Source organism: Protopterus annectens, chromosome 2.part2 (assembly GCF_019279795.1).
Source record: "Protopterus annectens isolate FY-2018-M chromosome 2.part2, PAN1.0, whole genome shotgun sequence".
Lineage (NCBI taxonomy): Eukaryota > Metazoa > Chordata > Ceratodontiformes > Protopteridae > Protopterus > Protopterus annectens.
The window spans coordinates 114,621,672-114,642,031 of NC_056730.1; the positions used below are offsets into that span (position 1 = coordinate 114,621,672).

The 20,360-nt window shown below is 37.8% G+C and overlaps 1 protein-coding gene across 6 annotated transcripts in view; it reads left to right on the top strand.

The window, feature by feature from the left end:
- The window catches only part of SETD9 (SET domain containing 9), a 437,944-nt gene that overhangs the window by 208,043 nt on the left and 209,541 nt on the right, over positions 1 to 20,360 (top strand). For 5 of the 6 annotated variants that reach the window (XM_044063793.1, XM_044063792.1, XM_044063791.1 and 2 more), the window contains exons 3-4: positions 5,081 to 5,466; positions 19,690 to 19,813. In XM_044063793.1, coding sequence (XP_043919728.1) covers positions 5,081 to 5,466; positions 19,690 to 19,813 — 510 coding nt within the window. The remainder of the gene's footprint in view (positions 1 to 5,080; positions 5,467 to 19,689; positions 19,814 to 20,360) is intronic. The other variant, XM_044063795.1, reaches the window with a different exon arrangement.

A 20,360-nucleotide genomic window follows, 5' to 3' on the forward strand; every position in this document is an offset into this window, starting at 1 on the left:
ACATTTACTAATAATAAACGTAAACTAATAAGCTATATAATTTACCAATTATAATAAATGTAAACTAATAAGATATAACAAACAGTGTAATCAGTTAATTATGTTCTAATTTGAAGTATGTATCTGGTAATATAAATATTCACTTCATCTTATAGGAGTGTGAATCCATGTTTCCTTTTTTCTATTCAAGATTAATGTTAAAAGAAATGGGTAAACATTGTCATAAAAACAAAGAAAATGCTGATATATTGATGATGAATAATATTATAACATATTCAATTAAAAGTTATTTATCTTTTAATTTCTGTTTTTTCTCATTAACTTTCCATCCATTTATTTCAGCTTGACTCATCAAGTCCATTTCCTCAGTTTGCCGTATTATTTTTATTTTTTATTCCGCTGTGGCGACCCCTAACCCGCGACAAGCCGAAAGACACAACAACAACAACATTTTTAGGAATGACATAGCAGATTCTAGGTCTTCAAAAATTGATTTCAGCAGAAGGAAATATCTGTCTTTTCTTGAGTTCTTTTATCAGTGGTAAAAACCTTTTCTTTTAGACATCACAGTAGAAGAGTAATCATTGTCAAACCTTATTATGCTGTCTTCTAGCTTGATAGGAGATTTTGACCAAGATGTTTTAAGAATTAGTTCTTTGTCTTGACAGGAAAATCTAGCAATAGTAGATCTTGGTGGAGGATTATTTTTCAGTGAAGAAGTAACCAGGAGATCTATGTGCTCTTTCAGTACCATATGACATAGCTTCAGATAAATTTAAAGTCTTAGGAAGCCAGGATGTAAGAACATTTACCATATTTTCTCCTTCTGTTTTTTTTCAGACAAGCCACAAATTTGAATGTTATTTCTCCTAAATCTATTTTCTAGATCATTAATTTTATTTAATAATAAAATATTTTGTCTCAGTAAAAATTCTATATTATTTTCATCTTTGGATATACTTCCTTCTATGTCATTTAGAGCATCTTCTAGTCTGGATATCTGGAATTTCTGATATTTTAAATTCTCACATATTTGTTCCATCTGTTTTGAACATTTTTCTTTAAAGTTGTCTAATTTTTATCCATTTTGCCCATTTTTAATGAAAGATTTTGTATGTTAGTAAGAACAAATTGAAGTTCTTTTTTTTAGAAATAAGTCCTGTGAATTGGCCTTTAAATGGCTCATTTCATGTTTTACAAGTGAAAAACCTTTCTAATACAAAATTGACAGGAAAAAAGTCAAATATATAAAAAAAAAAAATCAGATAAAATCCTTCAAAGTGATGTTACGTAAAAAGTTCCACTCAAAAAGCGTTTAGGATATCTTACAAATATAATTTCATGTCAAAAATAAAAGTAAAGTAGCAGAGCAGGAAAGTTATGCTACTAGCCTTTCACCATCTTGGCCTTGCCAAGTGCATGTGGTTTTGATAGACCATAATGTAAAAAATGCACAAAAAACACTTGCAGTTCCCCTGGGAAAAAAAATGCTGTTCCATGTGTTCGTCCTTTTGCCATTTTCACATTTTGGGGTCGATTATACAGTGTTCGCTTTTTTAAGCGTTCACTGTTATAATATAGACCCTGCAGAAAGTACTGAGAATTGATATGCATAATGTTGAGTTTAAACTAGACACAGGCACAGAATGCAAAGTTATGACTGGAAATACAGTTGAAGCACTGCAATTAAAATACAGAGAAAAATATATATGCACATTAAAATACTCGGGGCATAAAGTGAGGCCAGTAGCTCAAACCTTACAAACACGTGAGTGTAGCAGTAAGAAGTGTAAGTCCTTGCTTCAAATAACACTTAAGCTAATTCATTTACTAGTTCTGGTTATTTTGGCTTACAAATGCAAGGGAAGGTAAAGTAAATTTGCAGTGTGAAACCAAAGACAAGTGTCTGTTTCTGTACACATTCAGGAACAGTCTCTCAGTGCAGATACCTACTGAATGGTGTAAAGACCAACAATTTACACACTTGGGAAGTTTGCCAGGAAACTATTATGTACAAATAAAGCCTTACGCTATAGCAGCAATATGTGCTTTAAAAAAGGTACCAGTGGTTCTCTGGAGCAGAAATGAGCAGGAATTGAAGTGATTGGAATGCTGAAGTGTGATTAAGGAGCAAGTATGAGCCACCAGGATGCATGAATAATATGGCTACTATTGTGGAGCAAAACAAAATGTGTATTTCTTTTAATCTACATCATCTAAATAAAGTGATTAAAGGATTGCTGATATTTAAAAACATCTCAGCAGTACCAAAATGCTAAGTTCTTTTGAGTGCTAGATGTAAATTAGGGATTCTGGTAGATTACATTAGGTGAAGAAAGCACCAAATTGTGTAATTTTAATCCACCATTAAGAAAGTAGAGCTTTGTTAGGCTTTGATATTTTATCAACAGATGAGATGTTCTAAAAGGCATTTGAATAGGGGCTGTAAACATAACTGATCAGTTACTGTGGAACCTGACACAAGAATAGCATGGCAAGAGGCTAACACAGGTGCCAAGTTGATTAAGGCATCATAATTTCACATTAAATAAGAAAACACATAAAAATAATAAGAAGTTTGAAATCATGGGATTACTCTAGTATCAGATGGCCTATTACAGAAAAAGTTAGGGAATTTGAAAATGCCCCAAATTCCCCAGTTTTTGTGCCTAATATGTCTGATATAAGTTATACTTTTAAGAAAGTTGTTAGACCAAACTGTAGAATAGGAATGAAGCTGTGGACAAGAAAAGAGTTTTGAAATGCTCAAGAAGTTAACAACAGGAGCACCAATATTAAAATATTGGTATACATATAAGCTAGATGTGTTGCAAGGAGCAATAGGAACTGTGATATGTTATCCTACAAGGGAAAACCCTAGTTGTATGTGGGTTAAAAGCATATAAAAATGCAGAAGAGAGAGGTGCTAAAATAGAAAGGAATTATTAACATTGGTCAATAGATGTGAGAAATTCCAGGAATATGTTTTTGGTAAAGAAGCATGACTTACAACCTTAAAAGCACATTAAGAAAATGATTCTACAAGGCACCTCTATGATTGTAGAGAGTACTTAACTTACAGAGGTCAAGGAACTACATATAGCAGATATATTGGCTACAGCACATTTACCAGATAAGCTTAAAGAGTGAATATAAGAACTGCAATTGTTAATTTTACAAGTCACAATCACAGATTAAAAATCCCCTCTTCCAGAAAAGATCTGGATCATCTAATTTCCAAAGGTATCTCTTCTAGCTCTAAAAAGTCCTAATCCGTTTTACTCTTAACACAATCAGACTCATTATTGAATATAATGCCTGTTTTGGCATCTATTTGTCTAAACATATAACCCAACTTGAAAGACTTCAGAGGTTCCTAACTAAAAAGATCAGTTGCCTCAAATATCTTAGTTATCAGGAGAGACTGATAGTCCTCTCTGTACTTGGTTTCTTATTTCTAAACTCTTACTTGGTGATTTGTGTCTAGCTTTTCATCCCATGAAGGATCCAAGCATATTTGACCTGTCCTTCACAGAATAAATTGTTCCATAAATACCAGGCTAAAGGAACCAAATTTTCATCAACAAATAAGTGAGGCACATTTGTCTGACAGATTCATGTCATCCATCTCTGCAACAAATTTCCACTACATTTCAAGCTGAATACCTTCAAAGAACAACCTATATAATTTGATGGCTAGGGTTGCAATTGTCTAAATTTCAGAACTGGCACCTGCAAGTCTAACTTCAATTTTTAATGTCCAGTTTAATGTGGTTTGAGATAATGCATTCTATAGCTTTATGTATGAGGCTAATGAGACTAATGGGTCTGTAGTTTACATGGTCTGTTGTTCATCCTCCCTTGTGCAATGGCATTACACTGGGTATTTTCCAGGATTCAGGAATGTCCACCAGAATTTGTTGTGAAGTGATGATATCCCTGAGAAATACTGATAGTTCACCACAATTGTCAGTAGGTCTGAAGACATAATAGACAGTCAACTCATGAATAGAGGGCGTATTTTCATTATTTTGAATCCATGCCTTTGTAACTGCATATATGAATGTGTTTGAATTGCCAGAGAGCTTCTGGGCTGGTCACTTTTTTGTGTTTAGACAACTGATGATAGAATAATTAGAATATGGCTTTAAGTATAATAAACCTTGATTTTAGAATTCAATAGATGCAATGGATGTAAGGTGCTTTGCTTTGTTTGGATGGATACTGCCATCTATCTACATGCTGGCAGACTGAGATGCATTCAGAGCAGTTGACAGGTACTATTGAATTGCCCTGTACAGCACCTTGCAGTTATGTACACACACGTACTTTGGAATGTATTTATGAGATGCTTATGTAACACTAGCAAGGGGGGAAGTTTCCTGCAGTTACATTAACAATGTATTTTTGAGGGTTATGTAATCTTTGAAATCACTGGTTATCCTGTATGAGAAAGTTTGCTTCTTCCATTCTGGGTGAAAATGTCAAGATACTTGCATTGGGTGTCAATGAAAAGTTGTGAGTCTGAGTTATCTTTTTGTGAGTCAAGAATTCTGTGGGTTTAAAACAGCAGTTTAAAAAAATATCCTGGCAGGATAGTGTTTTTTATATACAGATAGATATATAGAAAATTAATTATCACTGCTTTTAGAAAAAAGAATTGAGCATCTTTTGAACTAAGCGGTACAACACTGGTAACTTCTGACTGAAGTAGTTTTCATGTTAAGTCGATATAACTAGGGAAGTGGCCTAAATGTACTATTGCTAATTTCATTATAGGATTTATATGTGATTATTGCTACTACTGTTGTGTGTGCAAAGTGCCTTATTATTTTGTTTGTTTTATCTGTTTGCTGTAAGAGTAAGCACAGTCTCCATTAGACACTCATGACTGCCATGAAATGTTGAAGCTTTGTCTGTTAAATGATCTTGGAAAAAAATGCAGGAAGTACATAAATCCTGCGGCACTGCTTTTATTTACTTAGTATAGTATAATGACTTTGTCAGACATGAGAAATACATAAGGAAGGGACAGACATTAAAGTTTGTATTAACTTCCATGTATTCTGTTTTACTACAGGACTCTTCGCTTTGTTCCAGAAGAAGCTCAAGACAAAATTATATCTGATGATGAAGTCTTGAATTCTTTGCATAGATTATTTCGTGGCCTGTTTATAAGGGATTTAGAAAGACAAAATGATGTCTTCAGACTACTTCCTGAACCTATTAAGTCTGATTATAGAGAGTCTGCCTCTTTTACCAAAAAGAATTTGTTGCTTCATGGAGCACACTGTGAGTGGGAAAATGAAGTTGAGTACAAATGTTCTTTTAATCCAAAAGGAGCCATGTTTGAAGAGCTTGGATTTGCAATTGGTCGTGCACCAAGTTCATTGAAGTCTGCTGGAACTGGAGTCTTTATTATCAAAGGATCTGTCCAGAAAGGAGCAGTTGTTTCCATGTATCCTGGTATACAAATAGCAATGGTTACTTTTCTCTTGTTTATTAGTAAAACACCATGACCAATAATTTGAAATTAGAAGTATTCTACCTTTAAATTATTACTTTATATTCTTGCAGTATTGTGTGTTCCATTCTTATTTGTATTCTTATTACCATATATTTACGTCCTGAAAGAAAAGAAAGGAATATAAAAGGCTTAATCTGCACTACTGTATATTTTAATGTAGGAACCACCAAACCACATTATGTTTAGAATGTTTATTTTTTTTTACAAAGATATGCAGATTTTGTTTGTTTGTGATATCCTTTATTTCTCCAGTATAACTTGTTATCTTGAGAGTGATAAACTATTGCCCAGAGCACAGCAGTACACAACATTACATAGCACTTTAGGCACTCTGGGGGAGGTTACATTACACAGAAGTCACATAGCATTTTAGTTGCCTTATAGGAATAAATATGTGTATTCATTCAAGAACGGGGTCTATATCATACACTGGCCAAACAGCAGAGTAGCCACTGCACCTTACATATTTTTTTTTTTAGTGAAAGCAGTCTTCAATGGGGTCTTGTATTGCTGGAAAATGCCTAAACTACAACAAGGTTGTCTAACATTTGAGTAGACAATATTTAATAAGTTGGTATGGTTTTTGTGGCTTGTCTCCCACTTCATACAGAGCTATGATTTTTGATTGATTGATAAAATGAGAAGTTTTTCATGAGCAGCTCAGTTCTGTCAGCCATAACACTATAATCTAGTTGATGTCAATCATTTTTTTCTTTTGTGGTAGAACCCCACTGAAGCAGTTCATTATTATTCAGGGAACACCATACATTCCCCCTGCTGAGACAGTGTAATTGTATAAAAAGTTTATAATCCATACTTATAAATGATACAGTAGGCAGGCATGAATACCCCAAGGATATAACACAAGTGTATTTATGTTATATTAAGGTTTTTGGGCTAGTATACAGCTCAGCAAGCTCCTGTCTGGTGCCCTGTAGAGTTCTACAGCAGCAGAGAGACACAAGAGAGACTTTGGAGTGATTAAGTATCATTTTTCTGCATTTTCTTGCTGCCTTTAGATAAGTCCGTCTAAAACGCCAATTTTCTAGAGTTTCTGTGATTTAAAAAGCTTGTTTCAGCTACATGTTGTACTTATTTTACTGCCTGCACTTTACCAAAGTCATTTTTGTGTTTAAATTACCTGTTTAACTGTTGTAGGCTACACACTCAAGTGTGATAGCAATTTCTGTGCATTTAAAGTGTTTTTTGATTGTATCTGCTTTATTTTCTGAAAAAAGAAAAAAAACTTGTTTTCCCGCCTTTCTAAGCTAGTATAGTCCAGTTTTCAGGTTAGTGCTGAATTCAGGGCTGCGTTACAAGTTTCTGTGTTTGCCCATACCTTACTTGGATAGAAGGAAGTTTCTCTGTTCACTGTGAGAGAGGGAGCTATGAGCAGCCTATCTGTCCCTGGAGGAGTGGTTTCAGCCCAGAAATTAATAGTTAATTGGCCATTTGGGCTAATTTCTATCTCTTTCATTCCCTGCTATAAAACCCACATTTGCTTGGTTTTGCGCACCAGGATAACTATTCCCGGCTCCACAAAGTCTCCTCTTCAGTTTTTCCCTTGGAACTAGACAAACTTTCAACTTAAGCACTCATACCATTCACTTCTCATCCCGGCACTTGCTCAAAACTCATAGCAAGCACTAATAAACCTTAGCACTAGACCCCCCTATACTGTAGAGAAGGACAAGGCTCTCTATTCGACCTTACCAGCCAATCAGTAAAACAGTTCACTGTACCTATCCAGGCATGTCCAAAGGGCAGTTTCAGGTGTACTCTCCGGTCCAACTGGTGAATCTGGGCAATGTTACAATTGCCTCATGTACACAGAAAACCCTCTCCTCCTTCCACCAAACACTAATACATGCGAGAGATACAGTTATACAGCCAAACTGGAGACTAAGCTCTCTCAACCCAAGACTGGACCAGGCAGTCAAGAGGAGAAGGGAATTACTTGCATCACACCACCAGTCTCACATAGACCTGTGAAACCAGCACTGGCAAAAAACACACATAAATACACAAAAACATACTCAGAGGCTCTAAATAAAAATCTGCAAAAGCAACAGAGACCTCCAAAGCAGACATCCAAGCAATCTCCACCCCCCCAACACAAACCATGAAACACATACTTCACAAAACCAGTGTGCCATGCAATCACAGCCCTTAAGGTTGGGAGGGTGGCCTAACAGTTAAGGTGTTTGCCTTACAAACACAAGGTACAGGGTTTGAATCTCACAGGGGATAATTGGCTAGGCTTAAAAATGGCTCGCAAGGGCAGTTAGCCTAGTACTAATCTATGAATCTATGAATCATAACATACCCAACACACTAGTAATGGGTGACTCTATAGTCAGGCACACTGACGTCCCACTCACTAGGCTAAACAAGGAGAAGGTTACTGTTAGCTGCCTATCGGGTGCCAGGATCCGCCACATAACACAAGCACACTCAGGTCACTCCAGAACAAGTACAAATATGACTTTATGTTTCATGCTTCTAGTTGCCACCCCCTCATACACTAGAGGTAATACCTTTCATTGAATTTATAAGAAAAAGTAAAATTTGTAATGATTTAGATGAATGTAAAGCAGAGATTGATAAAATGTCAAGGGTATTTTTAAAAAGAGGTTATGAAGAAAATAGAATCAAACAATATTTGAATGCTTTAGTTAATAATGGCACAAAGGAAAAAAGAAATATAAAGGGATTACTGGATTAAAAGATATTCAGTCAGTACGAAATGTAGGGCAAATGCAAGACATGTTTTTGTCTCGACATTTAATGTATTTTCTGGGATTCTGGAAAGAATATTGAAACAATACTGGAACATTCTTACCAGAGAAACATCATTATTACACAATGTTAGATTGAGGTTCTCCTATCGGAGGGGACGTAATTTAAAAGATTTTTTTGGTGAGGAATATCTATAAGAAACCTCAGGTTAATTTATCAACTATCCTGGAAGTACCAGGAACTAAATGATGTGGTAGATGTTCAGTCTGCCAATATATAACGGATTCTTTTCAAAATATAAATGGCAAGAGATTTCAAACGCAGGGTGTGCATTCTTGCATGAGTACAAGTATTATATATGCATTGAACTGCCCCTGTAACAAGTATTACATAGGGGAAAGTAAAAGAAGTTTAAGTACCAGGGTCAAGGAACATGTAAGAGATGTTAAGAATAAAAAAGTCATAAGTCCAATGGCATGCCATTTTAACGAAGTTCATCAAGGGGACTGTGGAGGTTTACAAGCCACAGTCCTCGAACAAGTCAAATTAAATTTTATGAGTGAAGGAAAATATTAAAATGTGTTTGTGTAAGAAGGAAGCAATGTTGATTTTAAAATGTAATACATTGTCCCCTGTGGGGATGAACAAAGAATGTAATTGGAGACATTTTATTTAGTATATGTTTTAATTGTTTATATCTGTTTAAATAGATAATTGAATAATTGGTTTATCAGAGATATTTCAAAGGTACAAAAGGGGAGGTAACATGATATCAAAATGTTACTCTTCAAAGGCTAATGGTAGCCGAGGCTCTAGAGGAATGTTATTTTCGTTCATTTTATTGTGATTGTGTCATTAAATTCATTGAATTTTTACCAGCTTGATGAAGTTTTTCTTCAGCGGACTACAATACAGGTGCTTACATCTCTGGAGTGAGTTGTTGGTTATGACTCTGTCATTGCCCATGTTGGTGTGAATGACCTGAACTGTACCTCCCTGGACTACATGAAAAGAGACATGGAGGAGCTCTCTGATCACGTAGCCCAGGCCGGTATGACCCTGACCCTGAGTAGCATCCTGCCCTCACCAAGAATGATACCACAGTATAGAGAAAAAAATATCAATTTCAACAATTGACTAAGCTTCTGGTGTCATTCAAAGAGAATCCAGTGTCTGTCAGCCTGGGATGACATGCTCGACAAGCCACACTGCTTCACTAGAGACGGCTTGCACCTGTCACCCTTAGGCTTTCGAATACTGGCCAAGGCTCTTGCCACCCCCATAGTGCCTTTTTTAGGCAAGGCTCAAAAGACAAACCCACCGCCATAAATAGCGCAAGTAACAAAAAAAACTGAGGGTAATGCTACTCAATGCCAGAAGCCTCAACCTCAAAATGCACACACTCGAGACACTCCTCAGTATGGAGAAAATCGATATATGTGCAGTAACAGAAACCTGGTTTAAGGCTCCAGAGAGCACCCCAGCACTACCAGGCTACAAATCATACCATACATTTCGGCCACAAAACCCGGACCGAAATACAAAAGGTGGGGGAGTATCCATATTCATCAAGGATACCCACACCTCCAGGTTAGTGACACAGCACAATGCTTCAGAGATCATCCACGTGCAACTAACAATGGGCAAAACTGTTATTTAAATTATAGCTTGCTACAGATCACCCACCATGTCCCAGAACCTCCACTCTGCATTCCTGGAAACACTGGGAAACATAAAGGTCCTACCAAACACCCTGATATTGGGTGATTTCAATTACCCAAACATTAACTGGGAGAACTACTCAAGTACAAACTCCCTTACCCAACATTTCTAGAATTTATAAACTCAAATGCCCTGGATCAACTGGTCAACATCCCCCACCAGAGGTGACAACATATTGGACCTGGTCATCACCAACATGGGCGACTGGTGTTGCACACCGGACGTCAACCCCTCGTTGGTTAGATCTGACCATAAACTAATCACTCTGGATATCCACATTCCGCCACCACCCTGGTCAAAGAAACCACCGTGAAAAACTTTTCAAAAGCAAACATCACGTTACTTAAGACTGAGGTGGGAAGTTTCAAAGCCCCCATGCTAAAGGATAACACTGTCCAAGCTGCAAAATCCTTTACTAATGCACTCTACGGGCACCTACAAGAATGCATGGATCATGCTATCCCAAACAAAACCAAGACTTACTCCTCCAAGAAAAGGAAACCAGTCTGGTGGAGCCCTGCCATAAACAAGCTATACAATAGAAGGAGGAAACTAGTACAGAAAAGAGTAAAATCCCAAGAAGGGAAGACATTCCTGATCAGTATCAGCATCAGCAAGAAACTACATTCCCTCATAAAATCATCCAAGGCTAGCTTCGAAAGAAAAAGTGGCAGTTCTCAGATCTGCTCAGAGTTAGTGCCGAATGGCACAAAATACACTGAACCGACCGATATAGCCAACATCCTGGCAGACAGGTTCAGTGCAAACTTCACCCCCCCCCCTCTCACCCCCAAAAGGGCCCATAACTATACCAGATGAATGTAGTGCCCCTGAAATCACAGACACTCAGGTTAAAACAGCCCTCTCCAAAGCCAAAAACACAGCATGGTGTCCCAGGCTGCATCCTACACGAGCTCAAAGATGAACTAACCCCTCACCTAAACACACTGTTTAAACTCAGCCTCTGCACAGGCTATGTGCCCACAGAGTGGTGCACAGCAACAGTTATTCTGCTCCACAAAGGTAGAGCCACAACGGACCCCAGGAACTATCACCCTATAAGCCTGACTAGCTTGGTCTGCAAAGCTATGGAGTGCATCATCATGGATCTCATTAACAGTGACATTGGAACCTCCAAACACTGGACACTACCCAGTTCGGCTTTGTTAAGGGCAGATCATGCCTCCTAAATCTGGTGGACTTCTTTGAGGCAGTTATCAAGGCTATAGACGAGGGAAAAGTGGTCCACACAGCCTACCTAGACCTCGCAAAGGTCTTCAACACCATTCCCCACTCTGGTATTATAGACAAGCTCACCAGCCTGAATATAAACCCGTATGTCATGAGATGGGTTGCCAGCTGGCTCACGGACAGAACCCATATGGTAAGAGTTGCGGAAGCTAGGTCTGACTCTAAACCGGTTACAAGTGTCATTCCCCCGGGCTCAGTCCTAGGACCCCTCCTGTTCAGCATATACTTCTCAGTGGTACAGGCAAGCACAGGAGGACTATGGCTGACCAAGTTCGCAGATGACTGCAAACTAGGGGCTGTAATTGATTCTCCGGCTGACGCAGACATCCTCCAAAAGGGTCTCACTGAGACAGATACCTGGTGTCAAAACCATGGCCTCAAGCTAAATGCCAAAAAGTGCATAGTCATCCCCTTTGGAAAAAACAGAGTACCCACAAACCATTACATAGGTGGTAGCCCCTTAAATACGGAAGACGTAATAAGGTATCTGGGGACCCAAGTAGATAGTAACCTCTCCTTTGATAATCACATTGCCAAAGTGGTTAGAAAATCCCACCTAATCACAAAAGGGTTTGCATCCAAATCGAAAGAGGTCATTGGGCCCCTCTATGCATCACTTATCAGACCCATCATAGAGTACAATGCCCCATTTGGGATGTACCTTACAAGACACCTGGAACAACTGGAAAGACCACAGAAGTATCTCATTAAGAGGATCACTGGCCTCAAGCAGATGCCTATGCAGCTCGACTGAAGAAACTACAACTGTACTCAGTTGCATACCACCTACTCAGAGGTGATCTCTGCCTGACATACAAGGCCATGTCCAACCCAAAATTGACGGACATGCTCCACCTAAAGAAAACCATATCCCCTCGAGACGCACGCTCCAGGGATCTAAACCTCACTGCAACAATAAATAGGATGTGTTGGAGGGATAGATTTCTGTCTCAGAGACTTCCCATGCTCTGGAATAAGATTCCAATCTACATTAGGCAGAGCTCCTCGCTAACCCTCTTCAAGAGAAACCTTGATGAGTGGATGGGAAACAGAAAGTTTACCCCAGGGATCACTTCAATGGCTGTGCTGGACAGAGGCACAGGGAACTAATCTAAGGGAGTGGCAAAAGCCAATACATTCCGGCTAGGCTTATAAATGCCTTCGGGCAGATAGCCTAGTACCTACCTATGAACCTAGTGAAAACATTGTAATTGCTCTTTTATTTAACTGAATTGAGGCCTAATGTTAGACTTCATTAGTGATGGATAAAACTCCAACTACAGCCCAGACCTCCAGAGTGTGGTTAGCAGCTCAGGGGCATGAAGGTGCAGGCAGGTATGACAGATGTGGTCATGGTGGTGGTGGTGAGGATGGATCATGCTGTTCAACCCTGTAGTGGAGCTTTGGTGGAGGCCAGAGCTCATTCAAATGGCAACAAGCTGATGGAGTTGGAGAACTGAACAGATGTGGCCACCCTTTGGGCCCAGGAGTGGAATAATATGCTCAGGCTACTCCCAACTACCCCACAAGCCTGGCAATGATATTAGCATGTAGAGGAGGTATTTGGGGCTTTTGGAAAAATCCTGCAAGCTGCAGCATGATAACTTGTTGCTCAGCCCTGTTCATCTCATGGAGCATATCAACTCACACCCCTTGGAACTTGCATGTCAGTATTGGAGAACCCCCTTCTATACCGACTTTCCCAATAGAGAGCCACTGCCAGTGTTAGTCACACTGGGGGATAGATGCTGGAGTTTTAGGGACCAAATGGCGGGACAGTAGTGAAATGAGTTGAAGGAAGTCTGAAATTAGTGGTAGAAGGCAAAAAATGTTTTATCATTTAAATTGCTTCAGTTTTGCCAAGAATGAGTCAAAGTTATGAAACTGTTGTACATGACTCCTTTTTAGAAGCTCAAGACTCAAAGTCCACACATTGCAAAAGATAAACTGTGTTTTAAACACAAAGACTGAATTTTGCAATGTCATGTTACATTTTTGTATTTTTGCATAAGGACTTCACTTCATACATTTCCCATACACCCCTGTACAATACCTCTGGGACTGCTGTTCCCCAGCTTAGAGGGAATACTTGAAGGTACACCAGCCTCAGACTTGGCATATGCCACTATCATTCACATATGTATTTCCCACTCTTCTGAGGTTACTCTTCTGAGGTCATAGTTATGGTTCTCAGACTTTGAGCAGCCCCCTCCCCATCTGCTATTTAGTTAATTTAAAACTTGCAATTAATGGCTTCTGCACAGATGCTGCATCTGTGGACAGACTATGGAAAGTGTTTTACAGTGAAATGTTTTACTGGCTTTGAAAGTCAGTAATAGACCTTGCAATGCTGCTGTTAGTGGCATACTTGTGAGTTTCTTTGCTTAAGGAAAAAAATGTTAAAGTTATTAGAATAACAACAGAAGCTGCTGTTATAAGAGGATAATCAGTAGAGCATATAAAATATTGCATGATAACTATACAAATCAATCAAAGAAAGTTAGAAAGTCTTGGGAAGAGAGATTGGATAAGCAATTCACAAAGAAACGGAGGGGGATACATGTATATCTCCCAAATATGCAACAAAGTCTAGAAGATTTAGGATCTTTGCATAGAAGTGTTTACAGAGATATTTTTATACGCCAGGTAGACCCCAAAGAATTTTTCCTCGGGTTGATAGGAAATGTTGGAGGTGTGATGGGGAAGAAAGAATTAATTGGGAACATCATTTTTGGGATTTTAATGAGAATCAGAAATACTGGGTGAGCAAGTTGGTATAACTAAGTAAATGTTTTTTTTTTGAGGTATGATACAGAAACGAAATTCCCTAGACATAGTAAGGCCTTGCTGAGTCTAATTGTTGTGGCTGCCAAAAAAGTGATCACTAGAAAATTTAAATCAAAATCTAAACCAGCTGTACAAGAAGTATGAAATTTAGCAACAGAGATAAAACAACTGAAAATGGGAACTTTGGAAAAGGGTAGGAGCAAATTACATAGACAAAATGCAATTGTGGGAACAATACACACAGAATAATGTTTTGGAATAGGAATGAGGTTTAAAAGAAGGCAGGATTTGAATGAGCTATGTAATGTTTGCCTAACAGTGAATATGTCAAAATGGTTTGTTTTCTTTTATATAAATGTATGATTGCCTGTGTCTTTAGTGAAAATTTAATACAGATGTTTCTTATTAAAGAAAAGTTAACAGATTTTGCATCAATATTTATTTTCTTAAGAATAATGAATCTCTAATGTATGACATTACTGACTGCAATGAAAGCAGATTCACACTGACACTGTTAGACAGTGGTATAACTCTCAGTTTCTTTGGTTAAGAAAAAAAAAGAGAAGCATTAATATTCATTTTCCGAAGAATTAGAAATATTACAGTGACTCTCCATGAAAAGAAATATGGACAGTCAGTGAGTAATGTTACTTATCTATCATGAGACTAATGCTTAAAAAAGTTGTTAAGCACCTTTTTGGCAATACAAGCTTGACTTTTTGCAGATTTCACAGTGTAATTAAAGCATTCCATGCACTACACATTCTTTGCATAGTATGATTAACCAGGATGGTGAGTCATCTGTTCTGTGAAAGCATCTGTGGAAATCTGTTTTTTTCCCCAAACATCTTTATTAAATTTACACACATGACAAAGGCAATCTTACATTTATATAAATGAAAAACATACAAAATTATATCACTTTAGTTGCAAATCATTTACATCACAGACACCATGGAAACAACTGTAGTTGTAAACATTATACAACACTTATAAACCATCCAGTCATTGTCAGTTAAGCATTATATGGCTCATTCAGATCCTGCCTCCTAAACTTCATAGGATCACAGGAGGTTACTAGACTATTGGGTCCAAGGCCCTTATAAGCCTAGCCAAGAGTTTCTTTCTTGCTCTACATATATTTTTCCCACAATTCCAATTTTTTCCTTTGTAGTTTGCTCCTTCCCTTTTCTAAAGATCCCAGCTCCGGTTGTTTTATCTCTGTTACTATATTCACTACTTCTAGTAAAGTTAGGTTACTAGACTATTGGGTCCGAGGCCCTTATAAGCCTAGCCAAGAGTTTCTTTCTTGCTCTACATATATTTTTCCCACAATTCCAATTTTTTCCTATGTAGTTTGCTCCTTCCCTTTTCTAAAGATCCCAGCTCCGGTTGTTTTATCTCTGTTACTATATTCACTACTTCTAGTAAAGTTGGTCTAGACTTTGATTTCCATTTTATAGTAATTGCTTTTCCACCATTAGACTTAGCAAGGCTTCGCTATGTCTAGGCAATTCTAATTCTTTAGCATAACTCAAATCATCTCCCCAGTGAGTCCAACCTGCTCACCCAGCATCTCCAACAGAGTAGTCTGCAAGGAATCCCAAAAGTCCACCTGCTCATTACACTCCCAAAAAATACGTTCCCAGCTACCTCTTTTTTGCCTATCACACCTCCAACATTTGTTATCCGCCTGAGAAAAAATTCTTTGGCGTCTACTTGGGGTATAAAAGTACCTATGTAAACACTTCCCAGGCAAAGATCCTACATCTTCTAGACTTTGTTGTATATTTGGGAGATCTACATATATCCCCTCCATTGTCTCTTTGTGAATTGCTTATCCAATCTCTCTTCCCAATCCTTTCTATGCTCCTCTGATTGATTCTTATAATTATCATGGAATATTTTATCATCTTTACTAATTATTCCTTTTTAATGGCATCTTCTGTTCTAGATTCTATTAAAAACTCTACCAGTGCTGGTCTTTCATTTAGAACCCCCTATTTCTTTCTCTCTGCCTATAGTCTGATACCAATCCTTGATAGGGAAGTCACATTCTGACCTGCAGTCCAAATAAATCCGTGGCCTCTTCTCATTCTATTACCTTTCCCTTTCTAGTTATTTGCTCCCAATACCTTAGTTCCTTTGCCAGTTTTCTGCAATAAATTCCAGCCCCTGCTTGACTATGGTCAGGGATACAGATACTAGGCAACGCTATCGTCAAAATCTGTTTTCTCCATTCTCGTGCTAGTTTGGTTCTTAGAATACTCCCTGCTATTTTATGAATTAAATACTTTGTATGATTTTGGTTGTTTTCCTTAACATTCTGCATCCAAAATCCCAATCTGTCCTTATTTCTTCAGCTTCCCGCCCTGTGTCAGCATTATTTCTTTCCACTTTGAATTATAGCTGTCTGCTTGTGCTATGTATAAGAAGAGCCTTAAGTGTGTTGTTCAGAAATACTCCATCAAGTTAGATAATCCTGTTCCTCTTTGTTCTATTGGTAGAATCAGTTTAACCCACTTGACCCTTGCTGTATCTTCCCTTCTCAGATAAAATCCTTCAACTGTTTTTTTTAGTTACTAACCACAACTTCTCCGGTTGATAAAAGTATGCCTGAACTGTGTATAAGACTAAAGGGGACTAAAAACATTTTAATGACTGGTATCCATATCCTTATAACAAAACTTCCAGTTTCTCAATTTTTGTATTATCTTTTCTTTAGTCTCTTTCCACATATCCTTAGCTGCCATCACAGAGTCATTTCTAATCCATGCTCCTAAATACTTCATTTTATCATGTCCCCTTGTGGAAATCTGGTTTATAATTTTTCTGCACATTCTGCTCTATGTAGCAAAGGTTGATAGCCATGGTATTCAGCAAACAACAATTAGTAGTGATTTGTTGTCACCTATATTGTATTACTTGATTGATCTTTTCCTCAAGCTGTCTCCAGTCTGAAAAGGAGGTGTATCATTCAACTTTCATTTAATCTAATATTTAGAAAAGTAAGTGCAGATTGCGCATTTGACAAGGAGCTGTTTACAAAGCAAAATGACAATGCAGCTGTGGGACAACTTCAGGGCAGAAATTAGCTGCCCCTTGGAATGAGACCGGTGTAAGAAACAGAATGAAGTTAAAGCTCACATAATGTAATAGAAATGATAATAGGGAACACGCAGTCAGACAGAGATAACTAATAAACATCCGTGAACAGTGTTCCATGCTAAGTGAAAGCTCCACTTCTGGGGCTGAGAAAATGTGTAGATCAGTAGTGTGATGATTGAAGGCATCCATTGTGGGTGACATCTGCATGATCCCAATGAAATTTTCTGGGAAATGGATTCTATAATTGTTCTGTCAAGGTACAGTGCTGCAGAGTATTGCAGGTCATTTATGCTACGAGCCACAAGCATACACCTAAACAAGCTCTGCAGAGTGTAGAGTGCAGCATTTCCACTGTGGCCTCTGCCTTGTTTGTGGGGTGGTGAACTACATGTGCATGTGTATATTTTTGTATATGTGGGTATGCATGTGTGTCACTGTACCTGATTAAGTATTATGCATCCTTGTGCAGCCCATGTTACCATGAGTTACAGCTGCTGTGGCAAGTCTGTTCTGATCACAAACCAGTGGGATACAAAACTTAGTTACAGTATTCCAAACTCTGAAGATTACAGAACCTTAGAATAAGCTGTTAGAAAACCCTATTACAAAAATAGCTGTTTACTTTTGGACCCTGGTTTTCTTTCAGAAGCAGAAATTATCAACATTTCTGATATGAAATTAAAACTCCATTCTCAGTTGCATAAGGAGGTGACATTAAATACAAACTAACTGTTATCTAAAACCAACATGGCTAGAAGATTACCACTCTTCCTTGATACACATTAATGGATTCATAAAGAGTGACATGCTGTAGTGTTGAAATTAATAATTTTTAGGAGGCTAAGTTTTTCCTCCCTCTACCTAATGCCACATTTAGCAGTTTATGCATTGTTCACTTCCTTGTTTGTTCTGTGTAGTGTTGAACTTGGGGAAGTTAATTTCCAGAGAATATCCCATTGCGTGGTCAAGACTTTTTAATTGTTTCCTTAACCGTTATTTTCCCCTCCCTGTGATATGGCAGGCATTCATATCTCTTTTCTGAGGGGGGGGGTGGTACCTGTTAGTCGAACCATTCACACACTGAAATGGGTGAATTGGTCATCAGCCAATGTGAAGTCACCACCATATTACCTATCTGGTTTCCAGCAGCGGGGGCACTTACTACACCATTCTGCTCCCATCAAAGATAGGTAGACGCATGTTTGCTGTCGCTCTCTCACTCTCACTGTCTGTCTTTCATTCTCTATACCTCTGAGCAAGTCTAGAGAATTAATATTAATTTAATGTGCACTTACATATAGCTACTTACAGCAGCATCCCAGTGTGTGATGTTTATGGAGTTATTGTGTGACACTGATTCACTAAAGAGCAGAATGTGCAGAAAGAATATTATGTCGGGAGGGGTCTGCTTCATACGCTTATCATACAGTGTTCCTAGCACAAAGATATATACGTATTTGGGGAGGGTGGCTTGACAGAAAATTGGATACTAAGTAACCCCACCAAATGGAATTTGACATGTTTCTGAAGTATTCTTTGGGGATGGAACCAAGTACAGCTGATTGTTATGCTTATATCAGTTTCAGGCATTTGTCTTGCAGCCCCTAAGTTATCATGGAAGGTTGGACTGAGGAGACAGAATCTTGTACCATTTGTCCACACATTGTGCAAATACATAACCAGTTCAGTTGTTATACTGCAATGTCTATATTTCAGTTCCAGGTCATAAAATAGGAACATATATAATATTTTGTCAGGGTAGGTGGTTCTTACATCTGTTAACACTTTTGTGATATATGTTCAGTGACTTTACCATTTAGGATATGAAACTGGTAGTCAAACGTGCTTGTTACAATCTAACTTTAAGGCATTTCTAGCTTACAACATGTACAGGAAGTTAGAACCAATTATGTTAACCTGAGAAGTTGACTGTGAATATTGTAGTGCACTGATTTTGTAGAAATCTTTGCTTATCACAGCCAGCAATGTTGTCTATGTTAGGAAAGATACCCATGTCATTCAGCCCATCTCAGATGTTGTAAGGTATCTGTTTGCATGAACAGAGTGCACATGTGCATTTGTAAATGTAGACGCACACAAAGAAGAAGCATCTGAAATTTAAATCATTTGAATTTGGCTCATTATATATATTTTTTAAAATGACACCATTTTTGCACGTGCCCACTCAGCTCCCATTAACAGAAATCAAGGCATACACACAAAGAGCAGAAATGAACTAAAATATTTCCATTGAATCACTTGTTTGTTTATGCATTGTGTGTATGTATGTATGTCTCATGTAATTGGGAATGCTGCATATATTTGCTTCATCACATGACACTTGCAGTATCTGATTTATAACTGTATGCTGTATACTTGCTCGTGTGTTGTGTTACACTGAATTATTTTACTCTGTTAATTCTTCCTATTTGGCAATAAGGAGACATATACATCATATTGCTAATGTTCTTAATATTATTTTATATTATCATTGCTTATTTGAGTCCATGTCACACTGGGGTTTCAGAATTTTGTATTTTTTTTCCTTTTCACAGGTACTGTGTATCAGCAGCATGAACCAGTTTTGTTCCAGTCAATTGGAAATCCATTTATTTTCCGATGTATAGATGGTGTGTTGATAGATGGAAATGACAGAGGAGTATCCAAAATTATTTACAGGTAAGGTGCAAGCCTTGAAGTGGTTACCTTGGTATAGAGCACTGTGAAATGCTTTTACTTTCAGACTTGGTAAGAGAGAATATAAAAAAAACCAAAAACAATCCTTTTACTTTCAGACTTGGTGATAGAGAATGTAAGAAAAGCAAAACCACACAAGAAAGTAGCAAGACAGCAAAACAAAGCCACAAGTCACAGATCACCGGATTAAAAAAAAGAACTGATTAATCACCTCTAGCACCTCGGCTTCAAACCTTCAAGGAGTAATACATCTTACATAAAGGCAGTGATATATATATATATATATATATATATATATATATATATATATATAATCTAAAGCACATTATCACACAAACAAGAATGTAAGAAAAGCACTTGGACAGTAAACAGTACTAGCATATTTTTAGCACCTATGACAAGCCTGTAAATATGATCTGACTCCTTCCTTTAGAGCCAAACCAAACAAATTATACACATCAAGGACAAAGCTTGGAAGCAATGGTCACAAAGTAAATCTCAAAGCAACTGGCAAATTTCAGACATTTCA